At 42.4% G+C, this 21,221-nt stretch overlaps 1 protein-coding gene across 1 annotated transcript in view; it reads right to left on the bottom strand.

Moving 5' to 3' along the window:
* LOC127635092 (histone-lysine N-methyltransferase 2C-like) overlaps positions 1-21,221 on the bottom strand; it is a 226,414-nt gene that overhangs the window by 131,908 nt on the left and 73,285 nt on the right. The window contains exons 4-5 of the mRNA XM_052114873.1: positions 20,018-20,168; positions 3,964-4,179 (exon numbers count right to left, since the gene is read on the bottom strand). Coding sequence (XP_051970833.1) covers positions 3,964-4,179; positions 20,018-20,168 — 367 coding nt within the window. The remainder of the gene's footprint in view (positions 1-3,963; positions 4,180-20,017; positions 20,169-21,221) is intronic.

Genomic DNA, 21,221 nt, shown 5'->3' with positions numbered 1-21,221 from the left:
ATATTATGTCTTTATGTATAATATACAGCTATCACCTAGCTACTAGTGTAGCCTCGTGTCTTTGCTAGTCATTTTATAATCAAAAACATGATATGAACAGAAAAACTGCCAATACTTCATAAACATAAAAACTCAAGACGATGTGTTTCAACTTACCGATCTAATACGGGATCGAGTCCATGGAGAAACATCTCCTCTTCAGCCGAATCGACACTCGACACCGTGCTCTCTCTGTCTAAGATGTCTGTTTCTGCGTCTTTCTGCTGTTCTTCGTCGCTGCTCCTCATTAACTCCTCCAAAACACTCTCAACACCACAAAAACTCCTCTTCATTTGACGATCCATGATGTAGATTGTTAGATATAATGTTAGAATAAATCCGCGCATTGAAACGAGCTCCGTGTAGCAAAACAATGGTAAAAACTGTGCGCGCTGTGCGTAAAATGACGAAGAGCGCACGTGGACGCACTTGTATTAGACCTATGTATTAGACAGATCTTCTGAGGTAAACTAAGCAAACTGTCAATCACTGCAATCGTGTTTTAGTTGGTTAATACTCCCATCCATCAAAATTTTGCTGACCAGACATTGGGTGGCTTTTATCCAATCAAAAACCGAGGTGCGAGAGTGACAGGTCCCGCAGCCTGTTGGTGCGCTCCCTTCATATTTTGGTCATTACAGAGCCTGTGATTGAAGGAGAGAAACAGGGAATGGCTCATTTTATCGGAAACAGTCCAAACTACGGGGAGAGATGGTTTTTGAACATTGGAATACAAATTAGAATCGATATTTCATTGAAAGTGAACATGATGGATTACTCTAACTGGAAGCTCATGAAAACTGAGGAGGATATTTCGTTTTTTCCCTATTTTTTTGTTGTTTTGGATTAAAAAGTGGGATGCATTTTGAAGAGTAGACCCTTACATTGAAATGTATGCTGGTGTTTCTTGGATTCGTCCGAACTGATCTGAACCATAGGAGATGAAAGATGAGTATTGCCGTTCATTTTGTTCATATTTACAGGGTCGGTCTGTCAGCATTTAATTTAACCCTTTCCTCTCTGGTGTATTGATTGCAAAAACACGTTCAGAACGTGATTTTTGAGTGTTTTAGCTATCAAATGATGCATAGTTTATGATAGTTGATTGAATATTTGTTACAAAACAAAGGTAATAAATTTATAAACACGCCCCCACGGCCCGCCCATGCCCCCTTGCGGGTATAAGGCGTTAAAGATCACAATATCTCAGTTTTAAATCACAATACACTATACAAAGAATCTGAACATTATTGTATTACAACCCAGATATTAACATACTATCAAAATCCCCTGAAACACAGAGTCTTTGCTACAGTGCATCCGGAAAGTATTCACAGCGCTTCACTTTTTCCACATTTTGTTATGTTACAGCCTTATTCCAAAATGTATTGAATTCATTATTTTCCTCAAACTTCTACAAACAATACCCCATAATGACAACGTGAAAGAAGTTTGTTTGAAATCTTAAAATAAAAAAAATAAAAAATAAAAATCACATGTACATAAGTATTCACAGCCTTTGCTCAATTCTTTGTTGAAGCACCTTTGGCACCAATTACAGCCTCAAAACTTTTAGCGTATAATGCTACAAGCTTGGCACACCTATTTTTGGGCAGTTTCTCCCATTCTTCTTTGCAGGACCTCTGAAGCTCCATCAGGTTGGATGGGGAGTGTAGCCATTTTCAGATCTCTCCAGAGTTCAAGTCTGGGCTCTGGCTGGGCCACTCAAGAACATTGACAGAGTTGTCCCGTAGCCACACCTTTGTTATCTTGGCTATGTGCTTAGGGTTGTTGTCCTGTTGGAAGATGAACCTTCGTCCCAGTCTGAGGTCCAGAGCAGGTTTTCATCAAGGATGTCTCTGTACATTGCTGCATTCATCTTTCCCTCCATCCTGACTAGTCTCCCAGTTCCTGTCGCTGAATAACATCCCCACAGCATAATGCTGCCACCACCATGCTTCACTGTAGGGATGGTATTGGCCAGGTGATGAGCGGTGCCTGGTTTCCTCCAGACATGACGCTTGCCATTCAGGCCAATGAGTTTAATCTTTTGTTTCTCATGGTCTGAGAGTCCTTCAGGTGCCTTTTGGCAAACTCCAGACAGGCTGTCATGTGCCTTTTATTGAGGAGTGGTTTCCGTCTGGCCACTCTACCATACAGGCCTGACTGGTGGAGTGCGGCAGAGATGGTTGTTCTTCTGGAAGGTTCTCCTCTCGCCAGAGAGAAATGCTGGAGATCTGTCAGAGTGACCATCGAGTTCTTGGTCACCTCCCTGACTAAGGGAGAACCCCTGATCGCTCAGTTTGGCCGGGCAGCCAGCTCTGAGAAGAGTCCTGGTGGTTCCAAACTTCTTCCATTTACAGATGATGAAGGCCACTGTGCTCATTGGGACCTTCAATGCCGCAGAGATTTGTCTGTACCCTTCCCCATATCGGTGCCTCGATACAATCTCGAAGGTCTGCAGACAATTCCTTGGACTTCATGGCTTGGTTTGTGCTTTGACATGCACTGTTAACTGTGGGGCCTTATATAGACATGTGTGTGCCTTTCCAAATCATGTCCAATCAACTGAATTCACCACAGATGGACTCCAATCAAGTTGTAGAAACATCTCAAGGATGATCAGTGGAAACAGGATGCATCTGAGCTCAATTTTGAGTGTCATGGCAAAGGCTGTGAATACTAATGTACATGTGATTTGTTTAGTTTTATATTTTTAATAAATTTGCAAAGATTCCAAACAAACTTCTTTCACATTGTCATTATGGGGTATTGTTTGTAGAATTTTTAGGAACATAATGAATTTAATAAATTTTGGAATAAGGCTGTAACATAACAAAATGTGGAAAAAGTGAAGCGCTCTGAATACTTTCCGGATGCACTGTACATCTGTATTAGTCATCTCATTTCACAAAACACACTTTCTTTCTCAAGTGGTTATTTCACATATAGTTGCACTTTGTTCAGTCCCCCTTTACATTGTCGAAATGAAATGATCTGTAGTGGGCCTCATATGCTCTTTCATGCTGTTATTGTTTTCACTCCTCACTGCCCTGTCAATAACTGGCACAGTGCCAGTTCATACCGACCAATCACACATCTCCAACACAACAATCCTCCGCCTGCTGGCAGGCTGCCAGATGCTGCACAGAGAGCATTACGTCATCATTCCTCAGGGAGGCGTCTGATTGGTTGAGGGGAGTTGAACAAATTAGGCATTCGTCCAATAAGCCAGAGGGTTGCTGTGGATGGAAACTTTTAACAAAAACAGGAACACCCTGCCGGTGGAGTTCTCCCTTATGGATTTCTCCTTTAACCTCTATCTAGTAATCAGACCATTCTGGCACCAAATTAATTGCCCCAAATTTAATTGTGGCGTTGGGTTCATTAGCAGTTCCCAGAATATCTGGGTCAGAGCCCTCTTCATCACTGCCAATCAGAACAAATAATGGAAGAGAACACAAGTTCTGCTTCAGCAGAACTTAAAGTAAATTGGTTTCTATCTGGCCAAAACTTCAGCTGTTCAGAATGAGTTAAGATGCCTACACCCATGATGTCAAAGATTCTGCATCCAATAAAACTACTGTATTTTGGGTCATTCATCTTTCACCTGGTAATAAGGCTAATCCTAATCTACCCCAGTGTTTGTCCCGTGTGTTAGACTGGTAAATCACACTTCTGCTGTTGTTTACATATAAAACAAAAAACTGTCCGTTTTCCTATTCAGCCCATAATGTGATGCAAATTATTTAGCATTTTGATGGAAATACTGAAGTTTAGGGTAATATTATTCAATTGTTCTGTTTGATTTTAAGGACTTTTTGCAAGTCTTGTTGACCTGAGAATAAAACCCACAGAATAAAAAAACATTTCTCCAAACTACAGTCACAACCAGCTACAGAGACATTGATGGTAATAACTCACTTTTTCAGACCGGTCCCTTGATGCCCCAGGCACCGGTTGTCATCATTGTCATCAAAGTCATTGTCATCATCGTGGTAATCATCGTCCTTCTCTGAGCTGCCACGCCGGTTCCGAATGTGCAGGGGGACGTAACCAGGCGTAGGTCCAAACAGCTTCAGCTCACCCTGACCTAAGAGACTCTTCTCTCCACAGTAGCAGAAGGCACACAGCTTTTGTCTGATGGAAAAGAAAAGAGAATTGTAAAGGATCGACTTCACAGATGAGGAATTATTAACTGTTAGGCCAGAACCATCACAAACAAAAACGCATTACCAATGCATTGCAATCATTTGGTTCCTTTGAACAAGGTTAAGTGTGTTATGACACCACTGGTGCTGCCAAAAGGAAGTGCAAAAATAAAAACTGTTTTCAAGTAGGCTTCACGAACGCAACTCTCAACCACCACCTACCCCTCACCCCCAGTTCTTCCACTGGTTGAAAAACACACGCTCAAGCCATTACTTAAGCCAGATTTGCTCAAACAAGCATACTGGCAAGCTTCAAAAACGACAAAAAAAAACATAATGAAAGTAGTTCATATGATCCATTTACTATATTCAAATTTTTAGTTGAAGTGAACGATGAGAGAAATTAAATTTTTGGGAGAACAATTCATTTACGATTATCAGACTTCCAACATTAGCAGTAGAACTAAGAACAGAAATATGCCATTCAGCAACACTTTAATTTAAATATATTATTTTTTATTATAACAAAACTGAACAATGTATGCTTAAAGTATTTTTGAACACTTATATAAGATTTGCTTCAACTATTAATTTAAGTTTTTACCAAGTACTAAAAAACAAAACCTAAATAAACAAGCATACAATAGAATGAATAAAAAAACATTTCCAAACTAATGTGCAAAGTGCTCTCTTATTAATAAATCTGCATATTGCCAATTTTCTTCATGATAAGAAATGCATATGGACATTATATATATATATATATATATATATATATATATATATATATATATATAGTTATTATAATTAAATAAGTCGCGAGCAATCGCGTTCTAATCTAGCTGCATTAACACTAGAATTCCCATGGCGGTCATTTTGACCATTTTTCAATTTTGCAATGTAATAACTTTGTTGAAATAAAACCCATATAACCATAAGACCATGACTTTTCTTAAATGTGTGTTTATTTTATTCTAACATTCGTTTTATTTTTTTCTTGAGTTCTGAGTGTTTCTACCTTGAATGGCCATAACGGTAATTTTGACCATAAAGGAACGTAAAGGAACAAAGGGCGCTGTTCACCACGGAGGTGCTGAGAAGTGACAATGCAAAGCTCACAGTCTAATCAGTGCAAAAGAAGGAAAGCACTGTCCACACAGCTGTTGCCATCACAAGTGGCCAAAAGGCTAAACCAGAGACAGTCACATACTACAACAGAACCAAGTTCGGAGTAGATGAGATCAAATGCCGAGTAAATACTCTGTGAAATCATCCACACGTAGATGGCCAGTGGCTGTGTTTTATAATATCCTTTACCTGTCTGCGAAACATGCTTCCATCATGTTCAAGAAATGCACAATTGAGAGAATGTTACGGAGGAACTTCATAATGCGGCTGGTAAATGAACTTCACTACGGCCATATGAGAGCAAAAGCCACACAGCTGATGGTGTGAGGACCCAGGCAGGAGCAGCTGATAATGGAGAGGGGAAGGCAGTGCCAAGTGTGGAGAAACAGCAAGAAAAACAAAACTAAAGGACACTTGTGACAAATGTCAAAAGGTAGCATGTGGGAGCTGCACATGGAAGGTAGAGAGTACCTGTGTTGACTGAGTGATCCACAAGCGTCAGTGAATGATGTGCGGTGTTTGCCCCCAAAACAATCAAATGCCTTGTTCAAGTGAGCCCACTTTCAGGAGAATTCGTTTATAATGATTTTACAGCATAATATTTTCATTATAGTTCTCTTACGAGAGGTTCTCTAAGCTAGCTTACGCTACGGGAAAGATTCATCTTTTCTGAGATATTGAAGCCAAAAAATTATCCTTAATTTTGTATCCATTGTCAACGCAGTGCAGCAGCTGCATACCTTGAACGGGCTAGCTAGCGAGCTCATTGGTTGCTCTGCGGCAACTGCTGCAGCCTATAGACGAACTTGAGTGAACTCGCGTCCAATGACAGGAGCCCGCGCCGTCACTGTATCAAAGCCCGCCAGAATGGGCGTGGCTAGAGTGCATATAAGCGTAAGTTCGTAGGCTGGAACCCTGATTTTCATCTATTCAGCGAAGCTCTTCGCATCTCTGAACTGCAGAAGCCGCGTCGCCGTTCGAGGGGCATCTAGCAAGCTTGGACAGCGCTTGAAGAAGCCGGCCGTCTTCGCCACCTTCAGCCATCCTGCGAGCTACGCCATCCGGCGACGTATCCTTTTTACAGCAAGCTAGTTCCTCAGCGAACTTCACAAAAAGAGCAACGAGCGTCTTTTTAAAGATGCCTCGCACCACCTGCGCCTCATGCCGCGCCCCTCTCAGCGCCGGAGACCGCCACCTCATCTGCGCTCTCTGCCTGGGACTGGAACATGCAGAGCTCGCCCTCGCTGACCGCGGATGCGACCTCTGCAAGGAGCTTCCGATGTCGACCCTGCGGGCTCGACTCGAAGCACTCAAAACTGAAGCCGTCTGAGCAGGCTCCCAACAGACTCGACGGCTGCTTTCTTCAGAGCCGTCGCAGCGCGTCGCCCGCAGCCCTGGCCGCTCCTTTTCCTGACGGAACTCCACGCCGAGCTCTCTAAATCGTGGAACGCGCCTCTCTCGGCCAGGAACCGATCCCATGTCTCCACCTCTCTCGCTTCGGTGGACGGCGCCACCGAGAGGGGCTACTCTTCCATCCCCCCCGGTCGAGGATTCGGTAGCAGCACACCTTTGCCCGCCCTCGCGAGATGGCGGTCTAAGCCAGTGCTCCCGCCTAAGGCCTGCAGAACTACTTCCGCCTGTGTTGGCGCGCCTATGCCGCCGCCGGCCAAGCCACATCTGCTCTGCATTCCATGGCCGTTTTACAGATCCTCCAAGCGGACCTTCTTCGAGAGTGGGATGAGAAAGGCAGGCACCCAGAGGCTGTTTCAGATCTAAGGAGCGCGACGGATTTCGCCCTTCGCGCCACCAAAGCTGCAGCTCAAGCCCTAGGGAAGTGCATGGCCACGCTGACTGTGACCGAGAGACACCTATGGCTAACGCTAGCCGACATGGGAGAAGCTGAACGCTCCACGTTCCTCAACGAGCCGCTCTCTCCGTCCGGTCTCTTCGGTTCCGCGGTGAGTGGCATTGTTGACCGTTTCTTGGAAGTCCAGAAAGCCACCCAAGCCATGAATCTCTTCCTGCCTCGTCGCGCTAGCTCCTCTGCAGGCCGCCCACGTGACCAGCCTCCTGCACGAGCCTCTTCACAGCGCCCAGCTCAGCAAAGCCAGACTTCTCAGCGTCGACAGGGCGGCCGCCCTAGAACGCGCTCAGACAGCCGCCGCAGACCACCGCCCCCCCCGCGGGCCTCGGCCTAAGATTGCGCTGAAACCTGAGCAACCAAAGTCCTCCTAGCTTTGTTGAGGAAACGACGGCTCAGTCCCGCCACGGCCGGACCACCGTCAAAGCTTCGCCCCCTGTCAGTCCCCTTCTCTCAGGCTACTGCAGTGGTGGATTCAGCAGCCAACAAGCCGGTGATACTGCCCGCTTGCCTGCACTCAAATGCCGTTTTCACGGCGACCCAAAGAAATCTTGTAAAAAGCAAACATGCCTTATGTGTAGAAAATGTGCCCACAATCCAGTGTTCACCCCTACACACAAGCATTACACTTCCCGTGTCCCCATCAGAGCCCACACACATAAAGCGGGCACAGCCAGCTCGAGTGTTAGTCAATAAACGCGCCCACGAATCCGTGCATGAGCCCCTTCTCTGCCCGCTCTGTCACACGGCCAGCAAACACCTCTCTGTATGTAAGTCCCATGCCCGTGACTATGCTCGCGCATCACTTCACAGATGTGACTCTTTCCCCATTCACCTCAATCGGAAGTCACTCACAGAACAGCCTGTCCCTGCTGTCTGCGAGCAGTCATGCATAAGCACAGTAAGCGCGCTCACACATTCTGTTCAGCTCGCTGTGTGCGGCAATCAGGGCGACTTGGCCATTCACCCTCTAGCGTTACGCTTCTAAGCGTGGAAAGCTATCCCAGGGATATCCAAATGGGTGTTAAGCACAATAAAACAGGGCTATTTGCTACAGTTCGATCGGCGCCCTGCCCGCTTCAGAGCGTGCTCGAAACTACTGTGAACACGGAAGCAGCCTGCATGCTTCGCTCAGAAATAGCAAACCTTCTGTGCAAAAGGGCCATAGAGAGAGTGCCACCTTCTCTGAGCGAGTCGGGGTTTTACAGCCATTATTTTCTTGTCCCCAAGAAAGACGGCGGCCTCAGACCAATGTTAGATCTCAGGGTTTTGTACAAGGTGCTCGCAAAAGACCGCTCAAAATGCTTACAATCAGGAAACTCCTCACGCATGTGCGCCAGGGGACTGGTTTATTTCTCTCGATCTGAAAGATGCCTACTTTCAGATTCAGATAAATCCCCGTCACAGGCCATTCTTGAGATTCGCCGACGGCCAGGTTTATCAATACACCGTCCTTCCGCTCGGCCTGTCTTTAGCACCTCGTACTTTCACGAAGTGCATGGATGCGGCGCTCGCACCCCTGCGGAGTCAGGGCTTGCGAATTCTGAACTATTTGGACGATTGGCTGATTTTGGCACAGTCACATACGGAGCTTCTGTCTCACAGGACAGTTCTCCTCAGTCATCTGAACAGTTTTGGGTCTTGCAGTCAATTGGACCAAGAGCTCACTACAGCCCAGTCAGGCAATTTCCTTCCTTGGAATAGAACTAGACTCCATGGCGATGACGGCTCGCTTATCTACACAGCGCACGCGCCGTGTTCAGCGACTAGCCGCGTCCTTTCAGATGAACAGCCTCATGCCTCTGAAAAAATTTCAGAGAATGCTAGGTTACATGGCCTCAGCCGCAGCAGTACTTCAGCTGGGTTTACTGTGCATGCGCCCGCTTCAGCATTGGCTAAACACCCGCGCGTCTCGCCGGGCATGGGCCACGGGCCGCCAGCCGATCAGAGTGACTCAGACCTGTATCTCAGCTCTGCAGCCCTGGGCAGTGGCCGAATGGTATCAGCGGGAGTGACGATGGGAGCTGTATCTCGCCGAAAGTCATCTCGACAGACGCGCCCAACACGGGTTGGGGCGCGGTCCGCGAGGGCTCTCCGGTTTTTGGCCTATGGTCAGCTCAGGAAAAGCTCCTTCACATAAATTGTCTGGAAATGATAGCGGTCGAGCACGCCGCGGCGCTTCCTCCTGGTCATTCAGGGTCACCACGCCCTGGTCCGCTCGGACAACAGATCTGTGGTATCCTATCTAAACCGCCAGGGCGGTGTCAGACCCAGGAACCTCTTCCATCTGACAAAACGCATACTGAGTTGGTCCCAGTGCCACCTGCGCCGCTGAGGGCGACGCGACGTGCCAGGCCACCTGAACGACGGCCCAGACAGACTGTCCAGAGACAATATTTCCCCAGGGAATGGTCCCTGCACGCTCAAACAGTCCTGAAGTTATGGAGCATATTCGGCAGAGCAGAGATAGACCTCTTTGCGCCAGAAGAGAACTCTCACTGCCCAGTATTTTTCTCGAAGCTGAGGACGCCGCTGGCCCAGGACTGGCCCAACCGCCCGCTTTACGCCTTCCCTCCCGTCTTGCTATTGCCACAGGTAATGCAGAGGATCAGGGAAACGCGTCACTCGGTGCTCCTCATAGCCCCGCACTGGGAGAATCAGACATGGTTCCCGGAGCTTATGCAGCTGTCACTGACAGCCGCGTGGCCCATTCCAGTGAGAGCAGATCTCCTCTCTCAAGCTCGCGGCACGATCTGGCATCCCCACCCAGAGCGCTGGGCGCTGCACGCGTGGGTGATCAACGACTACCCATCACTTTGCCAGGAGTAATAAACACTATCATACACGCTAGAGCCCCTTCCACGAGAAGACTCTATGCGTCCAAATGGTCTGTGTTTTCAAAATGGTGCACCGACAGAGACCTGGACCCACGGACATGTGGGGTGTCGTCGCTGCTCGTGTTTTTACAAGAGCTGCTGGATAAGGGCAGATCCCCATCCACGCTCAAAGTGTACGTGTCGGCTGTCGCGGCGTTCGCTGAACCCCTGCACGGCCAGTCACTGGGAAAAAACGAGCTGGTCATCCGCTTCCTCAGGGGAGCTTGAAGGATGAACCCCCCGCGCCCCCCCCATCGGTTCCTATCTGGGATCTTTCCGTAGTTCTCGAAGCTATGAAAGCCCCCCCTTTCGAACTGCTTCAATCCGTGAATTTGAAATACCTTTCACTCAAAACCGTTTTTCTAACTGCCCTGTCATCAGTTAAACGTGTGGGAGACCTTCACGCGCTGTCTGTCAGCACTGCGTGTCTTGAGTTTGGACCAAGTGACTCCAAGGTCATTTTAAAGCCTAGACACGGCTATGTCCCCAAGGTGATCGGTACTCCTTTCAGAGCACAAATCATTTCCCTATCGGCGCTGCCAGCATCCGATAGCGAACGCGACGCCAATCTCCTTTGCCCAGTCAGAGCACTGAGATTGTATACTGCGCGCTCCACCTCTTTCAGACGCTCTGAGCAGCTTTTCGCTTCGCTCGAGGGCGCACCAAAGGTTTCGCCGCTCGAAACAGACACTGTCTAGATGGATAGTGGACGCTATTGCTGCCGCGTACGTGTCAAAAGACCTACCATGCGCGTTAGGCATTAGGGCTCACTCCACTAGAGGCATGGCCTCCTCGTGGGCATGGTCCAGCGGGATTTCCATTCACGACATATGTGTGGCAGCGGGCTGGGCTTCCCCCTCCACCTTTGTCAGATTTTACAATCTGGAAGTGCCCGCCCTGCAGGCAAAACTACTAGCAGTTTAATACGCTACAGCTCCTATGGTGAGCTGCACTGACGGGACACATTCCACACAGACCGGCACCGCCGCTCTGTCTTTCCCGTCCCACTATGTGCTTATGTATTACACACACACTGGCCCGCACTCTTGCCGGCCAAATATTATTCCCCACTCACAAGGGCTCCCCGGTCCCCCACCCCGGGCTCATGCAGTGGATGCTTGAGCGCGACGGCGTTGACAATGGGTTCCCGTAGCGTAAGCTAGCTTACGCAATACGAGAGAACCTCTTGTACGAGAACGAATCGGTTCCCTAACGTAACCTCGGTTCTCTCTAGCTGAGGGAACGAGTATTGCGTAGCCGGCCGTGCTCGCGCCACGAGCGATTTTCGCTTCATTCAATGAAAACCAGGATTCCAGCCTACGAACTTACGCTTATATGCACTCTAGCCACGCCCATTCTGGCGGGCTTTGATACAGTGACAGTGCAGGCGCCTGTCATTGGACGCGAGTTCACTCAAGTTCGTCTTTAGGCTGCAGCAGTTGCCGCAGAGCAACCAATGAGCTCGCTAGCTAGCCCGCTCAAGGTATGCAGCTGCTGCACTGCGTTGACAATGGATACAAAATTAAGGATAATTTTTTGGCTTCAATATCTCAGAAAAGATTAATCTTTCCCGTAGCGTAAGCTAGCTTACGCAATACTCGTTCCCTCATCTAAAGAGAACCGAGGTTACGTTAGGTAACCGATTCGTTTTACAGCATGATATTTTTGCTCACAGTAAAACAAATATTGCTTTCTAAATCAGTTCGTTTTCCCACAGTTTAGCGAATGTTCATATTCTTTATTAACCATTTTTGCCATTTTGGGTTGGGCCTATATGTGTTTCATACATGTCTAAAGTTTTTACTATGCATTGAAATACACATTGGTGATGTTTTTATAAGCTATTGTATTGATTTGTTTTTATTTTACAAAGAAAATAATAGAATATAAATAATCAAATTTGTATCTATAATTACTACAATAGCAAGTTCTGTGGTTGTCGATGAACTAATACATTTTCACATTCATTAGAATTTAAATTTCGTGTCCTGGTGTTTTTTATTAATATAAATGATTCATTTATTCATGAGTTTTGATTCCAGTGGTTGCCGCATTGTTTCCGATTCGTGTTGTCCAAACATTTCCAATAAATCCAGAGCATTGTAAAGTCCAAAAGTCAACATGTTTTGAAAAAAAGATAGATGTAATAATTTCCAAAATTCACAACATGTTTTTATCTAACGAAATATTCCGCCTCAATCCATGTTTGTTGGCGTTTAGACTTTCAAAAACATTTTCACTGTGGTGAAAAAAACTTGCTGAACACAAAGCGAGGCACGCACCTTCCGGGGCAGTCTAGCAGCTAATATATATTACAAAAAAGATCGGATTATGTAGGCCTATCTGCGTTCGCTTGGCGCTCCGTGCTCCATTTAATCCATATTATACTATTTTATTCAAATTTTTGTTCTAGGATTTTTAAAAATTTAGGGTGATGACGTCATAAAACATGACGACAGACATTAGAAGCTTCATTCTACAACCTCAATAGAAGTTTCGAATGTAAATATGACATGAATAAAATGACATTTGGTACAGTCTAATATGAACGGTCAGAATGAAGTAGTTATAGAATTCCGGTAGTTCTAGTGTTAAGATGTAATGCCGGGATGTTTCCTTTAAAGCGCTCCGTCTCCCTTTATTCCACAGCGGTACATGCTTCTGAATATACTTTTTGTTTATAATTCCCTAATACTTTGGGATCTACATAAAATAAACTGTGAAACTTTAGAGTGTATCTGGACTGATCTGTGTAATTCTTCCTCTATCAGACGTGAACTGCTGCTCTTATGTGCTTTATTAAGTTTGATGTGTTTCCTCCTTTCGTAAGAAATTGCTAAAGCAGCGTTTACAAATATGTTTTTGCTGATCTATGACGTTTCCCTAACCTATGAATTTCCAAACCTGGCTTTTTCCACTTTTCTTTTCGACAAGATTCAGTTGAGACTCCGCAGCAGCTTTGCTTGGCGTCATCTTTTGCTTGTGAGCATTCGAAAGTTCCCGACTCGGTACCCAGGTACCTCCAGGAATTCTGGTATCGTAAATTATTTTTTGTTTGAGTACCGACTTGGTACCGGAGTACCTGTATTTTTGACAACACTAGTACACCCTCCTAAAAACCAGTCACACTCAAAATTACATTAAACGATTGAAGGAGAAAACATAAACCCACATTCACAGAAAATGGCTAAATAGTTGATCGGCTTGTGATGTGTGAATAGCTTGCACGTGCAGTGCAAGTCTCATCACACTTTAACAGTGTTTAGTCTTCCATTCAGTTGAAGAAAACACTGCGTGATCATGAGGAAGGATTACACCAAGATGTAGATTGGAATGCTGGTGCAAAAAACTTAATATGAAGAAAATAGCCTGCTCCTCTCTCACTGTTGCTTGTGTACTAAGTGATTACCCTTCTGTGTGATTTTGAAAAATGTATGACACAAAACAAGAAATATTTATGATTCCACACAATGTGATCAAGAATCAAATAAGCTAATTTGTGACATTAACGGTGTTAACTCATTTTGTACAAAAGGACAGGGTTTCTTTCATGAAATCACTTTCACAAGATGCTCTGTGAAAATGCACATGCAGGATCATGATTATATCAATCATTGCAAAAACAATTCACTCAAACTGTTACGCAGATAAAATCATTAAACGATTACATTAGAGAAATGTTGGCACAGCCATTTAACAGGAAAATAAAAAAATGGCACTCCATGTCAAAAAGATTGCTGACCCCTGATCTAGCACCTCTGGGATGAATCTAACCTTCTTAGGTGAGTGATTTATCATTTTCTCTAAGTATAACCTAATCTTTTAATGTAGTTTCTCACATTCTGTTAGTCCTGATTTCTCTCTCTCTCTCTCTGTCCTGTTCTTTGGCTGTAAGTGTTTGTTTTTGGCTGCACTATTTTCCTCGTAAATAACGTGCTTGTTGGCAAATCTTCGTGAAATGTCATTACTGTCAGAGCACTCTCATAGGAGTTCATGTATTTCCCGTAACTTTGGCAGCTTGTGTGTTCATGAGAGCTGCAGACAGTTGGAGATGTGATGCATGTGTAATAATGTCTGATATGGGTCTCCTCTCCTCACACATGTTGCTAATGGTGCTGCACATAAGCGAGAGCACAATCTGTGCTAATTGGGATGCAAAAGAGAGCTCTCCCTCTTTTCACTAATAACAGCAGAAGACCCTTAGCATTGCCCTCCCCACAACCTACTCCCTTTCAAACAGACTGTGCAAAAAGCACGCACACGCATGCAGTGGCCACACATGTAGGTGCACTCACGTTTACATACCAAGGTTAAAATAGTTTTTCATTTTTTATTTAGTTTTTAATATCCATTTAATTTTCAATTTGTTTTGTTTGTTAGTTCTTGTTTAGTTTTTCAGTACATTTATTTTTTATTTTAAAGGATCATAAGAGAATGGGGAAAAAAAGGCATTTGAGTAATTGTGTAATGAGTAAATTATTGAACTTAACCACAAAGTCTCTTTAATGCACTGGTCATGAGACATATGAAACTTCAAACACAAGTTTTACCAGTTCCAAATGAAATGTAAAATAAATCACAGCCTGACGGGGTGAGACAGAATGAGTGATAAGACTGAGTGTGTGTCTGTGTGTGTATCGTATGTAAGTTGATATGTGTGTGTGTGTGTGTGTGTGTGTGTGTGTGCGTGCGTGCGTGCGTGCGTGTGGGAGAGAGAGAAATGACTGAACATTGTTATATTATTTTTGTTCTCTTTGTGTTAACCTCCTGCAATGATCAGTAGAGCCAATATAAGTAAAATTATAATAAATATGAATTTACTGAATCTTCCGGACATCTTCAGACCTGCTGTTCCCAAACTTAATTAAACTACGGCACCCTTTTATGGTGTCGACCCCCCACGCAGCCCAACCACCGAAAAATTATTTAAAAAAATTGCTTTTGAAAATAGTAAAAAGTTTAATATTAATATAAATATTAAGAAATTCAATTAAAACAATGTAGTCTTCAATTGTTTCTAAAGTAAACAATGCTTCAAGCTTTTAAAGTGTGTTTTAAAAGCCAGTAATAAAACGGAGAACAGAGTAAACAGTGCTGTATGTTTCTCAGTTACAGCAGTAATTAAACATTAAATATCATAATATAAATAACAAAACAAAAAAGAAAATGAAATTGTTAACAATCTTTACTTTGACTATTAGATATCGTAATATACTATATATTATTAGATAGTAGTGTGGTCACGGTACTAACATTTCAGTAATCGGTACTGATACCAGTGAAATTTCACAGATCTCGATGAATTGATTAAGTGTTTTTAAGTAGTAAATCAGTTTTATTCCTTACCAAATCATGTTTTCCTTTTTATTATTATTATTATTATTATCATCATCATCATTACAGTGAATCTTAAATTTAACTATACAGTTGTAATATACACTCACCTAAAGGATTATTAGGAACACCTGTTCAATTTCTCATTAATGCAATTATCTAATCAACCAATCACATGGCAGTTGCTTCAATGCATTTAGGGGTGTGGTCCTTGTCAAGACAATCTCCTGAAATCCAAACTGAATGTCAGAATGGGAAAGAAAGGTGATTTAAGCAATTTTGAGCGTGGCATGGTTGTTGGTGCCAGACGGGCCGGTCTGAGTATTTCACAATCTGCTCAGTTACTGGGATTTTCACGCACAACCATTTCTAGGGTTTACAAAGAATGGTGTGAAAAGGAAAAACATCCAGTATGCGGCAGTCCTGTGGGCGAAAATGCCTTGTTGATGCTAGAGGTCAGAGGAGAATGGGCCGACTGATTCAAGCTGATAGAAGAGCAACTTTGCCTGAAATAACCACTCGATACAACTGAGGTATACAGCAAAGCATTTGTGAAGCCACAACATGCACAACCTTGAGGCGGATGGGCTACAACAGCAGAAGACCCCACCGGGTACCACTCATCTCCACTACAAATAGGAAAAAGAGGCTACAATTTGCAAGAGCTCACCAAAATTGGACAGTTGAAGACTGGAAAAATGTTGCCTGGTCTGATGAGTCTCGATTTCTGTTGAGACATTCAGATGGTAGAGTCAGAATTTGGCGTAAACAGAATGAGAACATGGATCCATCATGCCTTGTTACCACTGTGCAGGCTGGTGGTGGTGGTGTAATGGTGTGGGGATGTTTTCTTGGCACACTTTAGGCCCCTTAGTGCCAATTGGGCATCGCTTAAATGCCACGGCCTACCTGAGCATTGTTTCTGACCATGTCCATCCCTTTATGGCCACCATGTACCCATCCTCTGATGGCTACTTCCAGCAGGATAATGCACCCTGTCACAAAGCTCGAATAATTTCAAATTGGTTTCTTGAACATGACAATGAGTTCACTGTACTAAAATGGCCCCCACAGTCACCAGATCTCAACCCAATAGAGCATCTTTGGGATGTGGTGGAACGGGAGCTTCGTGCCCTGGATGTGCATCCCACAAATCTCCATCAACTGCAAGATGCTATCCTATCAATATGGGCCAACATTTCTAAAGAATGCTTTCAGCACCTTGTTGAATCAATGCCACGTAGAATTAAGGCAGTTCTGAAGGCGAAAGGGGGTCAAACACAGTATTAGTATGGTGTTCCTAATAATCCTTTAGGTGAGTGTATTTCCCCACTACTCAGGCAGATCTACCCCTAGATGGCGCTATAATAAGAACTTTTACGTTTCGGCTCGTATAAGTTTTGGCGTTAAGAGATAATTCGCATTTTTGCTAATAACTCCCAAACCGCAAAGGCTAGAATACAAATTCTTTTGAATTCCTTGAGTCAAGACAAATGGAAATTATACCTCAGATTTTATTTCTGCCATTTCGAATTCTCAGAAAAACCTCCTTAGCCATTTGTCCGATTTGCTAAATTTTTGCACAAATCATCTAGTGACCCTACTGATAATTTTATTTTTTTTTTTTTCGGATTTTTGATTTGTCAAATTTGAAGATCTAGGAGTGACCCTTGTTTACTCAATGGTCTATATCTTCTGAACGCAATGTCCAAACTTTACAAAACTTGGAATACTTTGATATCCAAACATTTTGAGGATGCATGCATACTTCTGTCTAACTTTGACCTTAGAGGGCGCTACAACTAAAATTCTGTTATAAATCTGCAACCATTTCTGTAAATAAGTTTCTTCAAAACTTGTAAAGTGCTAACATATCTTTACAAGAACAAATCTACAAATCAACAAAAATAAATATATATATTAGGGCTGAAATGATTAATCGACATTATCAACAACATTGACAATAAAAAATTGTAGTCAAAAAGTTTCATTGTCGAATAGTCGTCTGATTTCATTAAACACAACATGAGATCTTTTGAAATACTTATGATGACGTGGGAGAACAGCACTTCAACTCACACTTGATTGAGGAGAGGAAGAAAGAACAGCTCACAGTCCAGATGCACTCCAAACTTTACAAACAGATTAAGGTGATGTAGATTGCAGAGTATTATAATACAAAAATGCAAAATAAGTAAATACAGAAGCAGTGTCATCGTGAAATAAAGCGGATGCATACCTGGCGTCAGAGCGTCTAAAAAGGAAACACTGCACCATTATATACTATATTTAATGCATCCTTGATTAAAGTTCAAATAATAAGGAAGCGGGCTGTATAAATAAGCACAAACTCTGAAACTGGCATTTGTCTGTGCGGTCAGAGCCGCACTTAAATGAGTCGCATGAAAAACAGCGCGAGAGAGTTTCAAACTTCCCCCGGCTGATACGCTGTCTCGCGTGGATACACTCATCACTGGCACACACTTGCTGCCGCTACATTTTGTTTAAAGTGATTGCACACGACATAGTGAGTTATAATATGAGTGTCACGGTGTGTCTTATGGGGAAGAAAATCATTGATACGCAGCTCTATAAAGAAGAAAGTGTTTGTTTTTTGTAAGTTAAAGATGGATCGAAATCAAGTGAACAAAATCCCATTATACAATGCAAAAAATAAAATATTTTTGATTTGTCTTTTTTGTTTTGTTTTCCAATATAAATATCTAAAACTCCTTATGTACACATTAGAATAAATTTTTTTTACTGGAGAGTTTTGAATATCATTTTTAATTAATTTTTATATTTAAATATTTAAAAATATCAAAGAATCTTTAAAACAAGATACATTTACCTGAGAAGCAGCATATAAGATATTTAGAGCAAATATCTTGAATATAAGTATATTATTTCTTTACTGCACTGACAGAAGTATGAACAAGTGAAAAAATACACTTATCAAAATACACTTATATTTAAAAATCATTCTCTTAAAGCAAGTCTAAATATCTTATATGGTACTTCTCAAGTAAATGTATCTTGTTTTAAATGTAAAACAAGACAAAAACTTGATAACAAGAGGATTTTTTGCAGTGAAATTTTTAATTAATTAAACAATACAAATCCAAGTACTTTTTCCCCTTTAATTTAATGATTATCATTTAGAAGCGTACTCATTTTGTTCATAGTAAGCACGTTTATTACAACCTTTTAAGTTGGGCACAAGCTGAATAGTCAGTTAAGAGCTAATGATTAATCGTTGCAATATTCGCCTGAATAGTCGAAACATCGTTCAAATACTCGTTAGATTAGTCGATTATAAAAACAATCATTAGTTGCAGCCCTAATATATATATATATATTATATATTATATATATATATATATATTATATATATATATATATAATATATATATATATATATACATATATATATACACACACACACATACATGCATAGCATATACAACAGTTAGTTCCGGTCCTCGAATCTGATTGGAAGTGAGACATTCAATGAGCACTGATGGTCTGACACCAACCGCACTAGGACGCTTCACTGTGTGTATCACTCCGCTTGTGTTCGTGCCGTTCTAAACTAAAGTGTAAGAGCAGTGCAGATCTGTTAAGAGCTATGGTTTGTTTTTTTGTTTTTTACATAACATATGTTAGCCAGCAGGTGGCAAAAGATCATTTATGTGTGTAATTGAGCCAGTTAGGTGGCGTGAAGTGAATCCGTTAGTCATTGTTTACATACTACACTACTAAAGCTAGGAAACAGCTTTAAACGGATTTAAACAAACAACTTCAGCATTAAGGCTCATCACAGCTGACACAACAGACTGATCAATTACACAATGGGTGCTGTTTAAAATGGCAGAGGACATTGTGGTTTCTATAGTGATTGACTATTGCGCACAGGCTACAATGAAATAGGGAGAAAAACCTCAGCATATATGCCATTTTTCCACAGAGTAAGCTGATCTTTAGAAAGCTGACTGCATCTCTGCTTGGTTGTCGCTACAGGTGATCACACACGCTCTGTCTCTCTCGCTCTCACTCACTCACTCACTCACTCACTTTCACTCACATCCATCCTTGTTTATCCAATAACTTGATAGAAACAGCACTAGCCGTGATACTTTTTCTGAAGTGACATTTTTTAATTACTAATTAAGGCTTGGACACATAATTTTGGTTTAAACCAGCAACGGCAGATTCTGATCCGCCACGTAAGAAAGTAGTTCCATGCACAAATGTGTTTTTTATGACTGTTTATAACTTGAATTTTTACTAAATTGTTCCTAATTAAATGTACTTGTTCATTGAACTGTTGTATACAAGCAATATCACACTCGCAATCGTGCACTATGTCCCTAAATCAGCACTGCTGTGATTACCTACGGCCGAATCACAACACACTCACTCACTCACTCACTCAGTTTATTGTACACAAAACAGCTGTGTCCACAGGATCCATTCTGTCTATTTTTATTATTTTGTTCATGTTCTGGCCATAAGTGCTTGCAAAGATGATTGCCACTTGCGGGCTATATTTATGACACAAAATGCTATTTTTCTAATATATGCATGTGTGTGCGACTCAGCAAAGAATGTGCGTGTCTCAAACTAACCTAGTTTTGGTTTGTCTGGTGTTGGATGCGGACGAGCCAGCAGAGTCTTCTGATATGTAGCGCTGGAACAGCGGGGACAGAGGCCTTTCGTCTCTAGGACTGAGATCCAGTGGATCAGGAAAGTCGTCATCAGTTTCCGTCTCCGCCACATCTGTGTGTACACAGGAGACCGTGAGTGTGTGACTATTTTCACATTTGACCATTCAAAAAGCACCCTTGAACAACAAACAACAAAATAGACCATATTTACTAGTGATAGATCAACAGCTGGCCATTTACAGTTCATCAGCAACATTTAATAGACATTAAAAAATTTTGGCTTATGACATAATGTCCCAAATAAGTAGTCAGAAATGTTATGCATGTCTAAACTGCTGTTAATCAAAAATTGTAAAAATAAATAAATACAAATTATATATATATAACATTTTTATTATTTATTTATGGCTACATAGTGGTCAACAGAGATATCCTGGAGGCCGATAAATCGACCAATATTTGCTATTTTAAAATTATCGTCATCGGACGATACATTTTCCCATTTGGCTCAATAGTTTCTTAAGCCACGACGGCACCGCGAATCGCCTGCTTACATGTGTGGGGTCATCTGAGACATGTAAATGACCAAGCACAGTTCATTTTGTTGTTACGTGCCATCATGTCACCACAAAAATAGACCATTCAACAGAGTCTCATTTAAACATTACCAAAGATCATAGTCGCAACATACATTTATGAGCTCAATGTTAAAAGAGGTCAAGACATGAGGAACATTAACATTGGAACATGGCAGAGGGTCAGAACAGGGGGTGAAAAATAATCATGTTTTACAAACATATGACTGTTTATTATGCAAACAACGTGAACCTCAAGTGAACCTCAAGAATAATAATAAAAATAAAATAATAATAAAAAAAGGCATGTCATGACCCCTTTAATGTGCTCAGATGTTTCCTTCCCTCTCTCTCGTTACTGTTAACAGTCTTGTCTAATGATTAAAAGTAAAATTTCAATTAAATGTATAATTTATATAAATTTAATTCACAAACCTCATGAAACTTGCGCAACTCCGTTTTCTTGCTGTGCAGTGCTCGCATATCTTCCTCTTAAGTATGTTTTATAACAGACTGGATCAAAACTGTAGCTGAGTTTCCATCTAAATGTTTTGCACTCTTCACACTTTATCGACCAGGGTTAAACACTT

This window comes from Xyrauchen texanus, chromosome 42 (genome assembly GCF_025860055.1).
Source record: "Xyrauchen texanus isolate HMW12.3.18 chromosome 42, RBS_HiC_50CHRs, whole genome shotgun sequence".
NCBI classification, from domain to species: Eukaryota; Metazoa; Chordata; class Actinopteri; order Cypriniformes; family Catostomidae; genus Xyrauchen; species Xyrauchen texanus.
The sequence above is the reverse complement of the archived record's forward strand: the minus strand, read 5'-3'. Positions and strand labels throughout refer to the sequence as shown.